General features: G+C 39.5%; 1 protein-coding gene across 1 annotated transcript; it reads right to left on the minus strand.

Annotated features, from left to right (window-relative positions):
• Nucleotides 1-1,878: 1,878 nt before the first annotated feature.
• Nucleotides 1,879-19,639, minus strand: LOC120436790. Its single transcript, XM_039607651.1, has 5 exons — nt 19,480-19,639; nt 19,184-19,320; nt 18,785-18,988; nt 10,651-10,744; nt 1,879-1,886 (listed from the first exon to the last, which is right to left on the minus strand). Exons 1-5 carry the CDS (start codon nt 19,637-19,639, stop codon nt 1,879-1,881), a joined length of 603 nt encoding a protein of 200 aa, XP_039463585.1.
• Nucleotides 19,640-19,656: the final 17 nt, after the last annotated feature.

Consider the following 19,656-nt stretch of genomic DNA (forward strand, 5'->3'; position numbering starts at 1 on the left):
TCAGTGAGTTCATTCTATATTTCAAAAAGTTCAGCAAAGTTTAGGATGCTGTGATGAATAAAAATAAATGACACTTTATATTTTGACATTTTCTAATCTTAGTTCGTTCTCACACTTACAGAATGATGCATGGGAACAACTGCCTCCACTAAATCAAACCTATGTTCAAATTAAATTACTGTTATTATATTATATATTACTATTATTTTTTAAATAGTAAAATATATGTAAAAATATTAAAAAAAACAAATACAGATAGTTTTCTAATTCTACATTCTTTAGTAATTTTTCCTGTGTACCAACATGGATTTCGAAACGATACATTAATATGTGCTTTAAATGCAGACACTCAAATAAAACTCTAAATTTTTTTTAAAACTAATTCAACATTCACACTGAAGATACACAGTAGACATAAGAATCAGTTTTCATGCCCTTTGTTTATTCTTTCATTTAATGTCTTTGTGGTAAAGATCATCATAATTACCCGTTAACTTTCATGTACAGCTTAAATGTTTCACTTCACTGTTGGCAGCAAAGATTACACAGCAAAGCCGATTAAACTTGAAGCTAAATGACTCTTCAGTCCTCTTTTGGAAGCGGTCTTTAAATGGGGACAAGCATTAACTTTTGTAATAAACTGTATAACCACCAGATGGCGATATTAGTTTGTAAAGTAATAAAACGGCATCAAAACAAACCGTTCTCACTCCCGAGGCGTAACATCCCGACGTTTTGTCACGTCCCGTAGCGTTCCTGAGGAACGCGAAAGGTGACCTTCCACGTTGTTATGGTACGCGGCGAGTTCCAGCCCTGTATTGCAGCCCTAAACCTAACCATAACCGTATCCCTAACCATAACCTTATTCCTAACCTTAACCAGCACTTTAATGAGGTGAAATAGTGTTTTCCCAAGCGATTTTAAGGGAAAAAGCGAAGATGTGTAGATTGAGTCCAAACGGTTCTCATGTGTTCGCAGTTTTCCGATGTCGTCACGTAGGAAGGCGTTGGGTGCCCGAAAACGTAATATGTTGACGATTTGTCACCTAGCGTAAAATGTTACGCTTAGGGAGTGAGAACGTGTTGACCTGAGACACAGCTCCTGAACGAATGATTATTTCATGGTGAGGAGATCCTCAGACAAAATGAACTTAAATACAGATTAATAACAGTTTGCTAAAGATGGAAACTCACTGCAAGGACAGAGTACTGCGTTCTTTTCACTTTGACATTTTTGTCTTCACATTGAACTTGAACATTTTTCTGTTATTTTGCAAATTCCCCTATTTTATATATTTCAATAGAAAACTCAGGAGAAATTCTTTGGTAAGTTAAACATTTTTTGGCAATAAAACTGTTTCTGAGGGCAAAGCCAAATATTCATCCAATTTCACTAACTGAGAAACATCCCCCACAGCAAACAGGTTTCACAAATTTACATTTCTCAAAAAGTAGCTCACCAAAAGTCTTTACACGTCTCTTCTGTTAATCACTGTCTAAAAGTGAATCGACACTTTTAAGGTGTATTGCTACTCTCAAGTGTCAGTAAAACATTTAATCTATTTTTACATGTTTTTGTTTTATGGAAGTATGTTTTGTGACCTTCAGTAACTCCATGTTGTGGACAAAACCTCCACCAACAGCAGGGAACAATTTCAATAATTTAACATTGTCTTGGTCATGATGTGCTGTGCAGCAGACAGAGGCATAAACCCAACATGCAGATACTCAGATGCAGAAGTGAACCTAAAAGGCAGCTTTATTGCTGGACTTGCAGGCAACCATAGTACAAAGAACTTCACTAGGAAACTAGACTACAACACAGACAAGACACACAGTAAGGGTGAGCTCATGACAAGGACAGAAGGAAAGTAAGGGCTTACACACCTGAGGCAATCAGGGAGATGGAAAACACCAGGGAACACAGGTGAACTAAATCTGACTGATGAGACAGACGAAGCAAAACTGGACATACTCACAGGAGACAGAAAACTAATAAAATAAAGCAGGAAGTGACTCACACTGAGACTCAGACATGTGAGCTTGATACTGGGACTGGGGAATAAACAGATCCAGAGACATGACAGACACAGAAGACAAAAGGACAAAACACTGATGATATCAGACAGATGACAACACAAAGATGAGACAAATACAGACTAGATATGAAAAGGGGACAGACATGAACAGAAACAAGAACCAAAACCTAGAAACATATGCAAAAAAAACCTCAGAGGCTCTCAAAGACTGAACATAACTATTTCATAATTCTGAAGAATGAATAAAATGTCCAACAAACTCAAAAACCTGGGTCAAATACCAGGAGCATGACAGTCACACATTAACCTTTTTCATTGAAAGGTATTCTGTAAAGTTCAGTTTTCAGATTCCACTTGAAGAGTCTCTTAAAAGCACCTGAAGGTAACTTCAGATTATCTTCCTGTTTTTAGGGCAGAATGATGGTCTTGTGTTATCAAACCTCAGGCTGGTGCCTCCAGTGTCCATGCATGCAGAAGCTTCTGGTTCATGTGTCAAACCATCCAAAACAGGAGTTTCCAAAGCTGCCGGGGTGCAGTCTGTTCAGTGTTTCATGTCATCCCTGCAGAGCCAGACAGGAGCACCAGGCCTCCTATTTTCAGTCAAGGAAGGTGAGACAAAACCAGTAACCATAGTGCTCTGTGTCAAATATTTTCTATTCTATTGTTTCTTTTCTATTCTTTCACTGTGTGTTAACCCTTTGCAGGGTGAACTCTGCCTTTTGCCCAGTGAAACCCGAGGTTGATGGATGTTACTGAGTATTACTAGTCATGTCACAGAATCTATAAGACAGGGATGTCAAACTCACTTTACACTGTGGGCCACTTACAGGTAACTTTGATCATAAGTGGGCCGGACATGTGAAGCTGCACGATTAATGTGGAAAATTACAGAAAAGTTCTGGTAGTTGATTCCCCAGACTGTCCTGTAATTATAAAATATAAAGTCTTTCATTAACTTAAAAAGAATGTCCTATTTTTCAATGACTCCACTATAAAAAAAAGACAAAGAAATAACTTACAAATTTAGTGGGGAAAAAAACAGGAACTTTAATTGTTTAACTGTCACCTAATGACTTTGGTGTAGTATGAATAGCAACTAAGGGGGATTCTTTATAATGTCAAGAAAACCTAAAATTGTTATTATTATTATTATTAGTGATAAATGTTAAAATTCTATGCATTTCACATTTTCCAGTTTCTGTAGGCTGATTCTGGCCCCAAGCTTTATGTTTGAAACCTTTGTTATAAGGGATCTAAATATAATAAATGAGGAATATTCATCGCCTTTATCAGAAAAATTATATTGCTATACAACATGTGCAGATACAATTTAATAAATCTTAAAAGATTTTTTGCAAAAATTAAGACATAAGTGAAGTGAAGTTATATTGTATTAATAGAACAAAATGCTTGACATAATTAGAAATTAATTACAAATATTAATTAATTAATTACAAATTCCTCCAGCCAACCTACAAAAATACCTTGCAGATATTTTTAGGCCCCTGCAGGTCAAAAAGGATTTCGCCTTATAGGAAAGTCTTATTTAGTTAATCTGTTCTTTATTTTCTCAATAATCACTTCACCGGCTGGTCTAAGGAACTGATCTGTTTCATCCAGCCTTCAGTGCAGTACACACTCCAACATACACAATGAAGCAAAGCACTAAAGAAAAGCTGCAGGATTGAGATTTGAGGAAGCAGAAATAGAGAAAAACTATTCAAAACTATTCAAACAATAAACTCAGTCATTAAAATTGAAGCAGATTAATTTTCTGGCTGTAAATTAACTGATTCATCTCATAATCATTTGAGCTATTCTGATGTTTTTGTCTTTATTGAATGAACTGAGTTTGACAGAGCAGGTGGATTTAAGTAAATGCTTTCCATCGTCATGTATAAGCTTTAAACTGGAGATGTGCTGATAGGACTGGAGGAGAAAAGAGCTCGTCTGTAGTCTGTGGCTTCTGACTCTGACAAACTCTTTGTGCTCCAGGAAAAAACAGATGTTTATACCTCTGGAGTCCTCAGCAGGAACTGAAAGACTGAAGATTTGTTTCATAAAACTGAGCAGGCACTGAGTCGTCTCCAGCTACGGTACATTTCTCATCTGCTCTGAGCTGCTTCTCAAAAGCCTGCTGATGGATTAAATTTCCTTTAATTGTAGCTAAAGGTGCTGACTTTTTGTTGGATGCGACAGGCGCGATCTAAAGCGACTGTTGCAGTAAACGCCTTTATTTTCCATAAATCTGCAGACGTTGAGCTGCAGCCGTCTGCAGAGGCACGGTCATGTTAAAGCTACATCTGATAAAATGAAGCGTTCACAGTAGCAGCATGGGGATGTGCAAACGTCTCCTCAACTTCTGCCTCAAAACTTTTAATACTCAGTGATAAAGTTTTATTGAGAAAGTGACTTCCCAAACTAGGTCATGTTCTTTTCTTTTTTACTTTAAGTACAGCTGCATGAAGAAAGTTATTTATACTTTATTAAGTATATTTTACCACTTTCTGATTGTGGCACAAAAAAGAGATTAAAGATAAAAAGAGTCATTTATGGGAAATGACAGAGACAGACACCTTTTTATAGGCTCACTGTATTAAAACCCAGCAGCACTGTCACCAAAGCATTTGCTCATAAAGGTCATATGATTGTTGAGGTTTTCTCTGTTTTCTGTATTATTGTAGGTTCTTTACTTTACACTAGAAAAGGCATTGAGGCAACTGTAGTTGTGATTTGGTGCAATATAAATAAAACTGAATTGAATTGATAATGATTTGTAAAAAAAATCTCTTAAATAGTTTCAAACTTACTTAAAGAACATCAATCTCTAAGTAAAAATTAAACTCCAGAAAGAAAAACAACATATTTTCAGTCGTCTGGCTCATCACGACAGGTTTGATGAGCCCTGTGGTGTTCAGGTGTATAATGTGGTTGGAGGTGTGTATGCAGCAGCACCGAGGTCCTCAGCTGATGTGAATTTCAAATATCTGTCTTGGGCGTAACTTTGTTTATGGCAGCCTGTGTGATTCATGCTGTATTCACCTTGCACGCTAAGGTGCTGGCCAATTACATCACCAGGAAGGCCGATGAACACCCAGCAGGCTGGATAAAGTTTGATTAAAATCTGCTGCACAAGATAACTGTGAATTCTGACAGCCAGTTTCACATGTTAGTGTTTCAGTCACTAAAGACTGGCAATAAATGGAAATGTCAAATGATTCATTACAAGGAGCTGCCAACTTTAGAGGCTGGTTAATCGTGACAAATCTTTTCCTTCACTCAGGATAGCTAGTAGATTGTGGCTCAAGCAGCGAACACATGTTATCTCTATTCAGACTTCCCCAAGTGTTCTTTATTTCTTTGCTCTTGCTGTTTTCTTTTATTAAGCAGCTTTAATCTTGTCCCAGCTGTGGTTCAGGTGGTACAATTGGTACCAATCACAGGGTCAGTGGATTGGTCCACAGTTTCCTCCAGTCCACATGCCAAAGTATCCTTGGACAAGACACTGAACCCCAAGTCCATTGTGGTCGCAAATTTTGAAGCCATTCTGATAACCTTCTCCCACCAACGATGTGGAGATCCAAATCCAATTAAAACCAAGACACTCAAAAAGATGCTCTGTAAAAGAGTAGAATTCTTGGAACAGAGTTTAATACACTGAATCATATGAACAGCAGGAAAAATACATACAGACATTTAGCAAGAGAGTTACATAGCAGAAAGCAAGCAAAGCAAAACCCGGGGTGTACAGCCTTAGCACAGACAGCAGAGCAACACAGAGACGGACAGGTAGCAGCAGCAGGAGGAAAAAGAGCCCTGGGGGCGTCCTCTGGTCCCCTAATATAGGGACCAGTATCGCCGCCCCCTGCTGCTGGGTAACTTTCCCACACGCCTAGCACAGCTGCTGGGGTCAGGTAGTGGCCAAGGTCTTGGCCAAAGGCCAGTCAGGACTCTCAGTACCCCTTGCTCTGGCTTATCACAATAGGTCATGACACGGTCAAAGGTCACACATTAATCCTAATTATTAAATCTTATACAGCAAGTGGCACAATCTTATAACATATAATACACAGGTTACATGCTTAAAAACACTTCAGTGTGGGTTCAAAGTGTGTGTGTGTGTGTGTGTGTGTGTTTATTTTGTATGGTATTTTATCGTGATGTGTTCAGGATCTCTGTTACAATGTTACTGTTTTGGTTGTGCTGCGTTAAAAAGACGTTGAGTGTGTATTAGGGAAGGTTAGTTACCGGAGAGTAAATTATTCAGGAGAACTCTCCCCCTACATTAACTGCCCTGTTACTGTACCAACTTAATAAACCACGGTGAAGCAAAAATGTCTTGAGACTCTACATGAAAGTTAAAATATATATGTTCAGTGCGCATAGATATATAGTGTATATAGTTACATAGTTATACATATCAAACAAAAATCCACCACACCATCAGCGTGTGTGTGAATGTTGGCTAAAGCCCTCAGGCACAGATAGAAGTGCTGCATGAATGTGTGTGACTGAGTACATGAGACATGTAGCAGAAAGTGCTGTGAGTAGACAGGACCTATGCAAGTACGACACCATTTACAAACAACCAACACTTTTCATTTTCACTTATTTTTCACTTTCATTGTGTTTTTATTTTGCCAGGGTGCATGCCTTATTTTCTCTCATCCAGTGTTATGTTGAATTATTCATCATTCAGTCTTATGTGGAGTTCAGGTCCAGAGATAATAATTGAGGCCAAACGCCACTTTTAAAATTGGGTATAAAACTTTCTTTTTAAATAAAAAGGGCAGTGATGCTAAACCAACCTTTAGTTATGCTGCTATCTCCTTAAATCTAGTGTTGCTAGCTATTTCCCAGGTTAACTGCTGCTCAGTTCCCCAAAACAAACAACCACTGAAAAGTTAAAAATGTGCTCTGTTGAAATGATCAGTTTGGCTGGACTCTCTGCTGTTGCAATAAGGTAATAATGTCTTAACATCCATCCATCCAGGGTTTCTGGAGATGAGAGGATTTAGAAGTTAGCAGTGAAATAGCTCGATAAAGGAGAATCCATGTTCTAGTATTTCTGAAACAAACAAACAAAAACATGGAAAACCATCTAAACTTTGTATGAAATGTAAGGAAAGTTGTGTCTGGTCATTTATTTCTTTGTTGTAAAAATGCTTCTTGGCAACAAATCTTATGTCAGTTTACCTAATTTGACATATGTAGTAGCAAATAATAAATAAATAATAACCTGTGGTATGCTTACACTTGATCTACATGCAACTATACAAACATGTCAGGATTATTATACTGACTGCTTGATCTACTGCAGTGACAACACTGAGGCCTCAAACCTCTCACGATCCTGGATCATTGACCAGCGTTTTCAGTTTTCTTGTGTTTTGATGTCATTTTGTATTATGTTTCATGTTTAAGTCGTCTTTGGTTAAGTTGATTCTCTAGTGCCGAGGTTGTTCCTGTTTAGATGTGTATTAGTTAGTATTTCCCCCCTTGTGTCTTTGCCCTCTGTGTCTCCCTCTGTGTGGCTGTGATTGTCTTTGTTGTGAGTTCTTGTTTCCCTCATGTTTCATCCTGTGTTCCCCTGCCTGTCATGTTATCCATGTTTCCCCAGTCATGTTCTCTGGGGCTGTGTCCAAATTCAGGGGTAGCATGCTTCGAAGGACCCGACCTACCCGGTCCACATAGGGCGGGTCCTTCAAAGGCCAGGTAGGCCGGAAGTGAGCTGCTGTGAAATTGGACAGTCCTCTACCCTTCAGTAAAGTCTGCACTCACTTCTGTGTTTTTCCGGTCGCTAGCGCCAAAGCGTGACAACTTTAAAATGGACCCAGAAATGTCGCAGTGACTGAATGATTGCTGGTCATTCGTGCACATTTACTATATTATATAAAATATGTGAACCAAATCTCTGTGAAACTTATAGAAGAACATTTTCTATTTCTGTTTATTTTCTATTATTCATTTGATCCTGTAACTGATTTGTGTGCATAGATGGCCCTGGAGTGTCCTCAGGGAGAGAGGGAATTAGGACAGGAAGCAAATCAATACAACACAACTCTTAGTAATTGCATTTATTAACTTGTGTTCTTAAGAATTATCTTCTTGATATCACACATACATACTTTGTATTTTTAAGATATCCCATTTCCTTCTGGCCTGCAGGGGGTGACTTTCCCCTGCAGGCCCATCTTCTCCAGAATTTTTCTGATTACACACAACAAATAAGAGACGAGAGAAAATTGTACAACCACCAGATGGCGAAAGAGTCCCACTGCAACTTTAAGCCATGAAGGATGTGTCTTGATGTTTGCTTGTGATAAATCTGCTTTATGTGAGTCTTTTTCAGAAAGTAACAGTAACACAAATGTAAAAGGAGCCAGTTTTTATTTCTTCATTTTTAGATGTACTCACTCAGGATCAGTTTAAACCATAGGTTGAAACAGTATGTAGTTTAAATTTAAATATTCACCTGAAAGCTCTGAATTATTCACCTGAATGAAATAAATATGAACTCTTTAGAATACTGGCTTCTGATTGTTTGAAAAAAAAAGCTTTTGAACTTCAGATAAGATCAAAGATAAGTTAAGGCAACTTCTTAATCACAAACACAGACATTAGAATAAATAATTAAAATTAATTATTTATTAATTAAAATATTAATTAAAATATTTAAAAAACAAAAAGAACAAAAGCTAAACCTGCAAAATTCAAGCACCCAGAAATTGCCCTCTGTACTGTGATGTATTATATATAGAAATGCGGTTATTGTTCATCAGTTTTGAAGTGATGTTCATTATATGTCGCTTGGTAGAAAAAAATAAATAATAAAATTGTAAACATGCAGCTGTATGTTAGAAGTCAAAGGGTCCTTAAGCCTTCTGTAAATTGACGGGGATCAAATGAAGGACACAAGTATCTGTTCTTACTCTAATAAATGCTGCTTTGATAAGAGATGAGACACAGCAGCTGAGCAAATGATCATTTCATGCCGAAGACATCCTCAGACAGAATTAAATACATACATAAACACAGCCTGGTGCCAATAACACAGCTAATGACACTGCTGTATCACTGGCTTTACTGATTAAAGACCATATCTGAAGGAAATCTTTGAACACAACAGAAAGTGACCTTTTAAACCTGCAACACTGATGCTGCATTCAAGGACCATTACAAACATCTGAAAGGACTTAAGAACATCAAGAAAATGTGACTTGTTTCTCTGTAATGAAGCTGTTTTAGTGAAGAAAGTTGAAAGGTCACAGAGCAACTGCTGAATCTTCTGCTCTAAACATGAACTCTGAACTTTGTGATGCTTCAGGAGGAAAACTGCTTCAGTTATTCTCTCAGCTTAGTTTCATATTTTCTGCATCAGATTTGAGTGAGATCCTGGAATGAAGACAGAAGAAAAGACTTTGCTCAAAGTTTGATTTATAGTCAAACCTTCCAGTTTATTCACACAATAAAACATCAACACAATATATGAATTCATTCATTAAAATCACAGTTTTTCCTCATTTGTTTGATGATTTTGACAAAAACAAACACAAACACACACACATGGTCTGCCATACTCATGAAGAGAAATGTCGACATTTTTCAATACAAATATTCCAGAAACATTTAGAGGATAGAGAAGTTTACATTTTCATGTGGAGAAATATTTTAGTAAATCAAAATGATGATGAGCAGTGATAGCCTCCATAAACAGTCACAGGAAAGATCTCCTTTAAAAACTCAGAAACATCAAGAGAACAACTAGAAGATGTGGAGGTACCACCCATAATGTTTGACTGACAGCTGATCTATGTGCAGAAATGATGGAGAGAAAATAAAATGAAACTAAAATACAGATTTAAACCCACAATATGAAAAACTTCAGTCTATTTCACTTTAATCAACTCAGCAGTGTCTCCATATTTATAGTAAACCAACAGTCCAGCATAGAGCGGCTGAGTGAATGTGGTCTGGACTCTGTGGAGGAGAGTCATGGTTTTAGAGACGCTGTAGAAGGACAAAATACCTGCTCTGTGATCCAGGTACACTCCTACTCTGGAGGAACGAGGACCTGAGACACGAGTTTGGATGTTGTTGTACAAAAATGTATAACTGTTGTTGTTACAATCTAATGACCAAGATTTGTCATTAAGTCCAAATCTACATTCATTCACACTCCCTGCTCTGCTGATATTCTTGTATGCGACTGCTACATCAACTCCTCCCCCTCTCCACTCCACCTCCCAGTAACAACGTCCAGTCAGACTCTCTCTACTCAGGACCTGAAACCATCCAGTGAATCTGTCTGGATGATCAGAATAAGACTTCCGTTAATGTTACTTTTCTGTTCCCCTCTGATAATAACAGCTGTTTGTTTGCTGTGTTTGGATCCAGTGTGATTTCACGTGAATATTTTAAGAATCCAGCTCTGGTCTTTGGCTCTGGTTGTGACAGTAAAACATCCACTTCAGTGACTGTCAGTGAGATGTTTGTCCATTCCTCTCTCAGAATGTCCTGTAGTTTATCTCTGACCTCTGACACAGCTGCTGTCACATCCTCAAAGTAGCTCAGAGGATGGATATTGATGCTGGATGAGTCTGTAGACTCACTGAGTGCTGACAGTGAGGGGTAGTTGTGTAGAAACTGGATGTGATCCTCTGTGTGTGAGAGCTGCTTCAGCTCAGCATCTTTCCTCTTTACGATCTTTTTATGAAGACACAGAGGCAGAGTTATTATTCATCACTTTAAAGATGATATTCGTTATATGTTCTTCACTCGTTGTCTAGTAAAGTCCAGAGGGATCGATCTCTCTCTCTCTCTCTCTCTAGCACAAGATTTAATTAGGCGCCACTAATGTTATCAGGGCCCTGGCTCTTGTTCACATTAACTGTATGAAAGGCCTTTTGGACATCACTGAGTTCGGTGATGAAGTGTTGAGTATCTTTTCAGTTTCTGTTTCAGTTCAGAAGAACTAAAACGAGCATAAAGCAAATTCAAATCTCTGTCTGGCTTAAAACCGTCTACAATGATCTGACTGCTGCTCTGGGGATTTTGAAACCCTGATATGGTTTTCATACAAGTCCAGGCAGACCCAAAACGTTTTGCAGCAAATTTGCTTTCAAGAAGCTTTTTGTGGATCTGTTTTGCTTTCAAGAGCTCGATTTTCAAGTCTTTGGTGACTGCCTGAAAGTCAGTAACAGCCCCTCTTTAAAAGCCTGTCTCTTTTCCTTAAACAGGATTTGATGCATTTGGTGACCCATGGCTTATTATTAGGGTACACTTTAGCACGCTTAAGGGGTTTAATCATGTCTTTACAAAACTGCATATGAGCTAACATCCACCAAAGCATCAAGACTGAATAAAACTTCCCAATCTGTAAATTTAAAACATTCCTCCAAGGTAAGCACAGATTCTTCTGACCACATGATTGATTGATGATAACATAATTTAAGGAGTTGGCTGTCCGACTGCGGTCTGGAGTGTGGGGGCCTCCCTGCTGCTGCGGAGTCGGGGCGGTCTGCCTCTCCCACCGCAGGGAAAAGGGTAACACCACCTGGGTCTGGGTGCAGTTCCCTCCAGGGGCAAGGGTACCTAGACCCGGTTCAGAGATACGCTTGGGGAGTGTGATTGTGTGTACAGCGTCTCTTTATGTTTGTCTTCACGTTGGTTGAGTGTGGAGTAAGTGCATATGAGAGCATGAGGGTGGGAATGGATGTTTGTATCTGTGTGTGCCTGTATGTCTGTGTCTATATGTCAGGTTGGGTATCAGACGCCACCTCTCTGGGGACATCTCAGGCCCTCCAAGGTTTGGAGGCCAATCTCCCCCACCACCACTTCCCCTGCCAGTGGCGGACTCCCTCAGACATCGGTGCATTGGTGGTTCGTTGTGTCTGGGGATGGGCGCCCAGGTACACACCGGCTCACTCCTTGGCGGCCGCTTATCGGGGCCTGGAGCCTGGGGCCCGCTCGGGCCACTTGAGGTGGGGTCCCCCGGCCTCTCGGCCTGGGGCTCGGTCACTCAGGCACAGCTGGCTGCCGGGCGGAGCTCACGGGGCGTCACTGCAACCCCCTGGCTTCTGCTCGCGGCTGCTGAGTGAGCCCTCATCTGGGACTCTCCTCAGCTCTTTCTGGGACAGCATGCTGCCCCTCTGTTGGTCTTCCTTGGTCTCTTGTGTTCTGAGGGCTTCTGGATGTCTGGAGTTTTGATCTCCTCCATACCTGCTTCATGCCCTGGTGGACGGGGCTGTGGCTCCCCACACCCTCTAGCAGATCATTACATGAAGGAACCTTTTAAAAAAAAGCGTCCATGCTCACAGGTGCATACACGGGTGATCACACCCACAAACTACACACCCTTTTGGCTCCTACCTTAAAGCACACTGTGTGCTGTCGATCTTACGTGCTGCACAATAATGTTTAATATTTAGTATTTACTGTCATATTCCATATATCATTGTGATGTTGTTTATTCTATTGCTCTCGTTTTCTTCTGCTTGTTTTCTTTTTCTTTCTCAACAGGTGATCCAGGTGATCGATATATGCATTTTTTTTTTTTTTTTTCTGCCCATTCTGTTGGTTTTGTTTTTGCCCTTCTCCCACGTCCCTCTTCTCAGCTGTTTCTCTTTCCTCTTTCTTTCTCCCTTCTTTCCCCCAGTCAAGTCTGTCCCGTATTCAGCAAGTGAAAATAAAATAAACAATAAAGGTGAATCAAATGGACCATTACGGCAAGGCTGGGATGGTCAATTTGGTAAAAGTAAATCCGTTGGGCATCTTTCTTTGCCTTTAGACAATAATTCTGATGGCAAAAGAGCCAAAGCAGGACAGGCAAAAGAAGAAAAAAAAAAAAAAAAAAAAGATGATAACATAATTTTTTCACCCCAAAATTCATGTTCAAAGCAACATATCAGCCCGATATCACACAGAACTGTCACATGACATCAAACACAAGCTGTCAGCTCTGCAGAGTGGGCAATCATAATGAAGCAGTTCATTATAAGCTGCAGACTCAAGCTGCTCTTCATATATTTGTCCACCAGATGTCACCAAAGAGGACTGTGATGAAAGCTTCGAGTAATGAACCGTTTTCATTACAAGCTTGGCCAACTGACTACAATCTACAATAAACTAATATGGCTTTTCAATCCTCTCTTCAATCACTTGGTACCACCAGGAACCTTTAAATGGGCACTCAAGCTGCCTGGAGACTGTTTTGTCGTGCACATCAGAGAAACCACAGGTAAGACAATCTTATCCAAAAGGTACGGTGGCCCTGAAGTGCAAACCACAAAAACAAATCACAACACGCACAACAAATTGAAAAGCGCAAAAACAAATTGAAAAGCGCAAAAACAAATCACAAAACGCACAACAAATTGAAAAGCGCAAAAACAAATTGAAAAGCGCAAAAACAAATTGAAAAGCGCAAAAACAAATTGAAAAGCGCAAAAACAAATCTCTTAACGCAAAAACAAATTGAAAAGCACAACAACAAATCACAAAACGCACAACAAATTGAAAAGCGCAAAAACAAATTGAAAAGCGCAAAAACAAATTGAAAAGCGCAAAAACAAATTCACTTAACACAAAAACAAATTGAAAAGCGCAAAAACAAAAACCAAACCGGAAGAGGTAGGTACCAATGCTGCAACAACAGGCATCACTGATTGAATGATGGATCCGGTAGCCTTTTGAACCGGAAGTTGTTCTGCCGAACGTGGTTATGAGAAAGAGCAGTCAACGGCTGTATCCCAATTCAGGGTCTGCAGCCTTAAAAGCACGCAGCCTCAACGATCCTCAAGGGCGCGATTTAAAAACGCGCTAAGGCCGGAAGTGCGAGGCTTGTGAAATGGGACGGTCTAGCCTCCGTCGCGCTGCCCAGGTTGCCTAGCAACCATAACACCAACCGCTGGAAACGTTTCATACAGCTTTGACGGAAATGAAGGAGAACATATTTTGTTCGTGTGTTTGTTTCTACACGAGCTTTGTGTGATTTAATACGTATCTGAGGCTGAGACCACAGGACTGTAAAATATCATTGCTGGCCTTCATATCTGTACTGAACAGTCATATAAGATTAGCTAGTAAATAACAATTAGCTAATGTTGTTCATGAGACTAAAGTCAGTGTAAATATGATATGGCCAATATCATAGTTATTATATTAATCATAAGTTATTACAGCAGTGAGTTTGAACTCTCAAATCAAATCACTTCTATTGTCACATCACATGTGCAGGTACACTGGTACAGCACATGTGAGTGAAATTCATGTGAGTGAACTCTGTGTCTAATACTGAGCTTCAGTAAAGATTCAAGTTGCAGTTATTTATATGTCCTATCACCTTAAATCTTCACTCAAAGACAAGTATCTTTGACAGTGTATATGTAGATGTATTATATATAAGAGACAAATATTGTCCGTTTAATATGTTGGCATTACTAAATTTGGCTCAATGCTTACATATATGTGTAAAAAGAAAATGTACGAGCTGTGATAACTGTCTGATAGAATGAAGAGTAGACTGATATATTAAATATTCCTTTATTGGGTGAGAAAATCAGACCATGTCATAACTGCTTTAAGTCATACAGAATAGATATCAGAGCCATAAACAGGCTGACTTCTGCTAAATGGGTCAAACTGGGCAGAAAGTATACAAGCACATAACATCCTTATAGAATATGATGTAACACTACAGATCAACTGACCTCAGAATATATAAAGCATATAAACAATTACAGCAATATGATGCAACAAACACAGCAATACTACTAATCCAAAATACTCAAAGCTTCATAGAACTGAAACAAACATTTATTTTTAGCTCCATTCTGCTGCTGATACATACTTTAGGTTTCTGAATATTAAACTTGTTGCTGCCTTTCATAGTGTGTAACTTGAAGGCTCTGAGTACTTTCTCCCACACTGAAAACACTGGAATGATCAAATTATCTGAACATTACCTAATAAGACTGATTCAGGACAGACAATTAGTTATTTTAAATGTTTCTAGCAGTCCTTCACAAACAGGGAACAGTCTGTCTATTCTCTCCATCTGTCAGCTGCTGCTGGCTCTTCCTCCTCCTCTTCCTCACACACTGCTGAGTTTGTCCTGGTGGATCATCAGGGGTGCAAAGCCTCACAGATGATGTGCAGCAGTGGGTCCCTCAGTCTGTCCTCACTCTGGACACTTGCAGTTGTCACACATGGAAATCAAATGTGTGATAAGCTGCAGGATTCAAACACAAGTGTAACTTATAAATACATGTTCATACTTTTATTCCACAATCAGAGAGAAAGAAACAGAGAGAGTGCAGGACAGACAGACAGGTGACAGTCTCAGGTGTATACACTGCTACAAAACAGCACAAGAGAAGGAGGATTTAGTGTTTGTGTTATTATGAGTGCTAAACAAGAAGAGTTCCCAGATGGTCCAGTGGACACATGTGTGACTCCTGTGATTAAAGCATCTTCTTTCAGCTTAACGAGTGAACCGTCAGCTCGTTCAAACACACGTTAAAGTCCATTTGGCTCGACACCACCGAACAGAGGCAGCAATATAACATAGCTAACATTAACAGTGCAGTGAATCCTGCTTGTGCCGTGATATTCAGGACTGCAAACCGAGCAGCATCACTGACTTTCAGCTTGTTGTGTTTGTGGATATATGACTGACTTTAATTATCCATAAAATCATCACATTCTCTGTAAGATTAAGGTCAACTATTGTATTATTATATTTTAAATGCTTTAAAACAAAGTAAACGCTGAAAGTACAAACATCGCTAATGGCAAATAACTTTGCCGACATGTGGCCAACAGTAGTGTTTTAATGTTCCTCATTATTAAACATTTGCACATAAAAAGTGACATCATATTCAGTACTTACGTTTAACAGTTTACTCTTCGGTCACACGCTTTCTGCCGTCTGCGGCAAAATTATCCACAGTGACTGCGCGCTATAAATTGTGGGATATGTTGGGCCACGAAGTCTACACCGCCACAGCCTTAAAATTCAGGGAAATGAAGGTCGAATTTGAGGGCCGCATTTCGAGCAGCCTTTGAATTGGGACAGCCTTCAGCGCGCGCTGTGACGTAATCGGCCTTAAAATGCAGCCTTTAAGGCTGCAGACCCTGAATTGGGATACAGCCAACATGTTTTGTCCAAGTTGTGGAAAAAAGTTGGTAGAGCAGTCACCAAACTTCCGAACAGAACAACTTCCGGTTCAAAAGGCTACCGGATCCATCATCCAATCAGTGATGCCTGTTGTTGCAGCATTGGTACCTACCTCTTCCGGTTTGGTTTTTGTTTTTGCGCTTTTCAATTTGTTTTTGTGTTAAGTGAATTTGTTTTTGCGCTTTTCAATTTGTTTTTTTGCGTTAAGTGATTTGTTGTTGTGCTTTTCAATTTGTTTTTGCGTTAAGAGATTTGTTTTTGCGCTTTTCAATTTGTTTTTGCGCTTTTCAATTTGTTTTTGCGTTAAGTGATTTGTTGTTGTGCTTTTCAATTTGTTTTTGCGTTAGTGATTTGTTTTTGCGCTTTTCAATTTGTTTTTGCGCTTTTCAATTTGTTTTGCGCTTTTCAATTTGTTGTGCGTTTTGTGATTTGTTTTGCGCTTTTCAATTTGTTTTTGCGTTAAGTGAATTTGTTTTTTGCGCTTTTCAATTTGTTTTGCGCTTTTCAATTTGTTTTTGCGCTTTTCAATTTGTTTTTGCGCTTTTCAATTTGTTGTGCGTTTTGTGATTTGTTTTTGTGGTTTGCACTTCAGGGCCACCGTAAAAAGGTCAGTGTAACAGTATTGTTTTCCACCAGCTTAACCAAACTTCCCACACTAACTGAAATTTCTTTTCTCAGGCAAACATTAAACAGCAGCAGCTGGAAAAATGGAAAACCTAAAGCCAAATAATCAATAAAACATAACAAACTTTTGTATGAGTGAGTATTGATAAACTGAGCATAATTAAATCTCAGTGAAACCACATATAAGTTCTGGTAACTGGCACATATTTATGTTTAATATGTTGTTTTATATTTTGATCAGTTTCAGGTGTTTGTGCGACTGTGTTAACCATCAGTAAAACCACATATAAATCACACTTCTGTGTTTAACAATTACAACACTTGATGCTGTTTTTCTGATTCAGGATTATGTGTGTGATGAGTTGGCCACACAGTTCTTATCTTTCTGCTTCACACACACAAAACTGCCGAGGTTGAAGCTGGCTTCAGTCTCTTTCTACCCCAGGTCTCACCACATTTCCAAAATGTAAACTCTGAGTCTCATAAGAAATGTGGTTCAAAAGATGTGCTGATCTATGAATGCATCCTTACTGAAAGCTAAAGATGTCCAGCAGACAAAAACAGCAGCTGAATGAACAGTTATCATGAGCGAGTGTACAAACACTATCACAGGAAATAACAGAAATAAACTGTAGTTTCCATTTATACCTGTAGTATTTTTCAGCTCGATGTCATCTTCCAATATGTAAAAATATTATTTTATTGTATCTTAAACAAATACAAACTTCTTTCTTTTCCCAGAATTTAGACAAATGAATAAAAAATAAATGATTATTTATTTAGGTATTAAAATAGGAAAAATAAGTTTAAATTAGAGAACCATTAAAACAAGAAATTAGCACAGAAATGCCAAAACACAAAAACAGAACAATAAAGTGTCTTTAGAGATGATTTAAAAACAGTTGTAGGAGCAGTTTTATGAACCATGTTCTGTTAATACAGGGAGTGCAGAATTATTAGGCAAATGAGTATTTTGTCCACATCATCCTCTTCATGCATGTTGTCTTACTCCAAGCTGTATAGGCTCGAAAGCCTACTACCAATTAAGCATATTAGGTGATGTGCATCTCTGTAATGAGAAGGGTGTGGTCTAATAACATCAACACCCTATATCAGGTGTGCATAATTATTAGGCAACGTCCTTTCCTTTGGCAAAATGGGTCAAAAGAAGGACTTGACAGGCTCAGAAAAGTCAAAAATAGTGAGATATCTTGCAGAGGGATGCAGCAGTCTTAAAATTGCAAAGCTTCTGAAGCGTGATCATCGAACAATCAAGCGTTTCATTCAAAATAGTCAACAGGGTCGCAAGAAGCGTGTGGAAAACCAAGGCGCAAAATAACTGCCCATCAACTGAGAAAAGTCAAGCGTGCAGCTGCCAAGATGCCACTTGCCACCAGTTTGGCCATATTTCAGAGCTGCAACATCACTGGAGTGCCCAAAAGCACAAGGTGTGCAATACTCAGAGACATGGCCAAGGTAAGAAAGGCTGAAAGACTCGACCACCACTGAACAAGACACACAAGCTGAAACGTCAAGACTGGGCCAAGAAATATCTCAAGACTGATTTTTCTAAGGTTTTATGGACTGATGAAATGAGAGTGAGTCTTGATGGGCCAGATGGATGGGCCCGTGGCTGGATTGGTAAAGGGCAGAGAGCTCCAGTCCCACTCAGACGCCAGCAAGGTGGAGGTGGAGTACTGGTTTGGGTTGGTATCATCAAAGATGAGCTTGTGGGGCCTTTTCGGGTTGAGGATGCACAACAGGTGTATCTAACAAAAATGTGGCCAGTGAGTGTACATGGTACTTTTTAAATGGACAAAATGAACTGCACTGGCAGCTGCCCAGTGCCACTATGAATTAGTTAAATAATCACTACCATGGATAGTTTGGTGCATGATGTAATTAAATAAATATTAAAAAAGATTCTTATAGCCCTCACTTACCTTGATAATGTTTTCAATCTCTAAGTCCTGTTTGTCTTTCTCTTTTTCTGTCTTCTCCGTCTCATGGATAGTCAAGTCATCAGATTGGCTGCCCCTGCTGCTGCAGCTGCTGCGGGCGCTCCCGCTGCGTTCCCGCTGACTGTTTTCCCGCTGGATCCGTCTCTTCAGTTTGAGTTCATGGTGAAGGGAAGACTTTCCCTCACTCTGAAGACGGAGGGCAGTTTGAATGGCTGAATACCAGATGTAAAATCTTGGGTGTACTTTCCATTTAACTTTCCGAGTCAGACTGAATAGGATGGGTTATCTTAAAAAAATGAGGACTGGTGTAGCTTTACAGAGTAATTGAATGCATGTTTCAGAAAATATGTTAATCCCTTTTGGATAAAGTGGCTGACTGACCTCCACCTGCCGGAGCACCTCTCTGAGGGGTTCAGTAGCCGATGCCATCAGCTCAGTATGGAACGCACCACTGACTGGGAGAGTTTTGGTCCGCATGAACTTTAGGCGCGAGAGTTTTCCTGGAGGAAATCCAGAGCCTGAGAAGTCAAAGAAGACAGCAGAAATGACAAGAGCAGCTCTAACAACTTTTTGATGGTTGAGAGAAGACAGAAAAGAGAACACAATAGATTCACGGTATATTAAAGCAGCAAGAATATATGAATGCATTACCTGCTGGTGCCCTGCAATAACCCTGCCATCTGGAAACAGGTAGTTGGCCACAGAGCACACAGGATTCTCCATCCCCAGACTCTTGCAGTGCTCTTTTGCCTGCAGACAGGCATAATTATACTGATCCTGAGGTCTACCAATGACTGACAGCATCCCACTGGGAACCAGTTCTGAGGCCTTCTGCATAGTCTCCGCTCGCACCA

This window comes from Oreochromis aureus, unplaced genomic scaffold (genome assembly GCF_013358895.1).
Source record: "Oreochromis aureus strain Israel breed Guangdong unplaced genomic scaffold, ZZ_aureus HiC_scaffold_23, whole genome shotgun sequence".
Classification (NCBI taxonomy): Eukaryota; Metazoa; Chordata; class Actinopteri; order Cichliformes; family Cichlidae; genus Oreochromis; species Oreochromis aureus.

What these genes read in the sequence shown, in the direction of transcription:
- LOC120436790 (XM_039607651.1), bottom strand. Translation starts at nt 19,639, where the DNA reads ATGCAGAAGGCCTCAGAACTGGTTCCCAGTGGGATGCTGTCAGTCATT. An exon ending in CAACTACCTGTTTCCAGATG is followed by an intron (nt 19,321 to 19,479) that starts GCAGGGTTATTG and finishes TTGACTTCTCAG; the next exon opens with GCTCTGGATTTCCTCCAGGA. An exon ending in AGGTGCTCCGGCAGGTGGAG is followed by an intron (nt 18,989 to 19,183) that starts GTCAGTCAGCCA and finishes CTCCGTCTTCAG; the next exon opens with AGTGAGGGAAAGTCTTCCCT.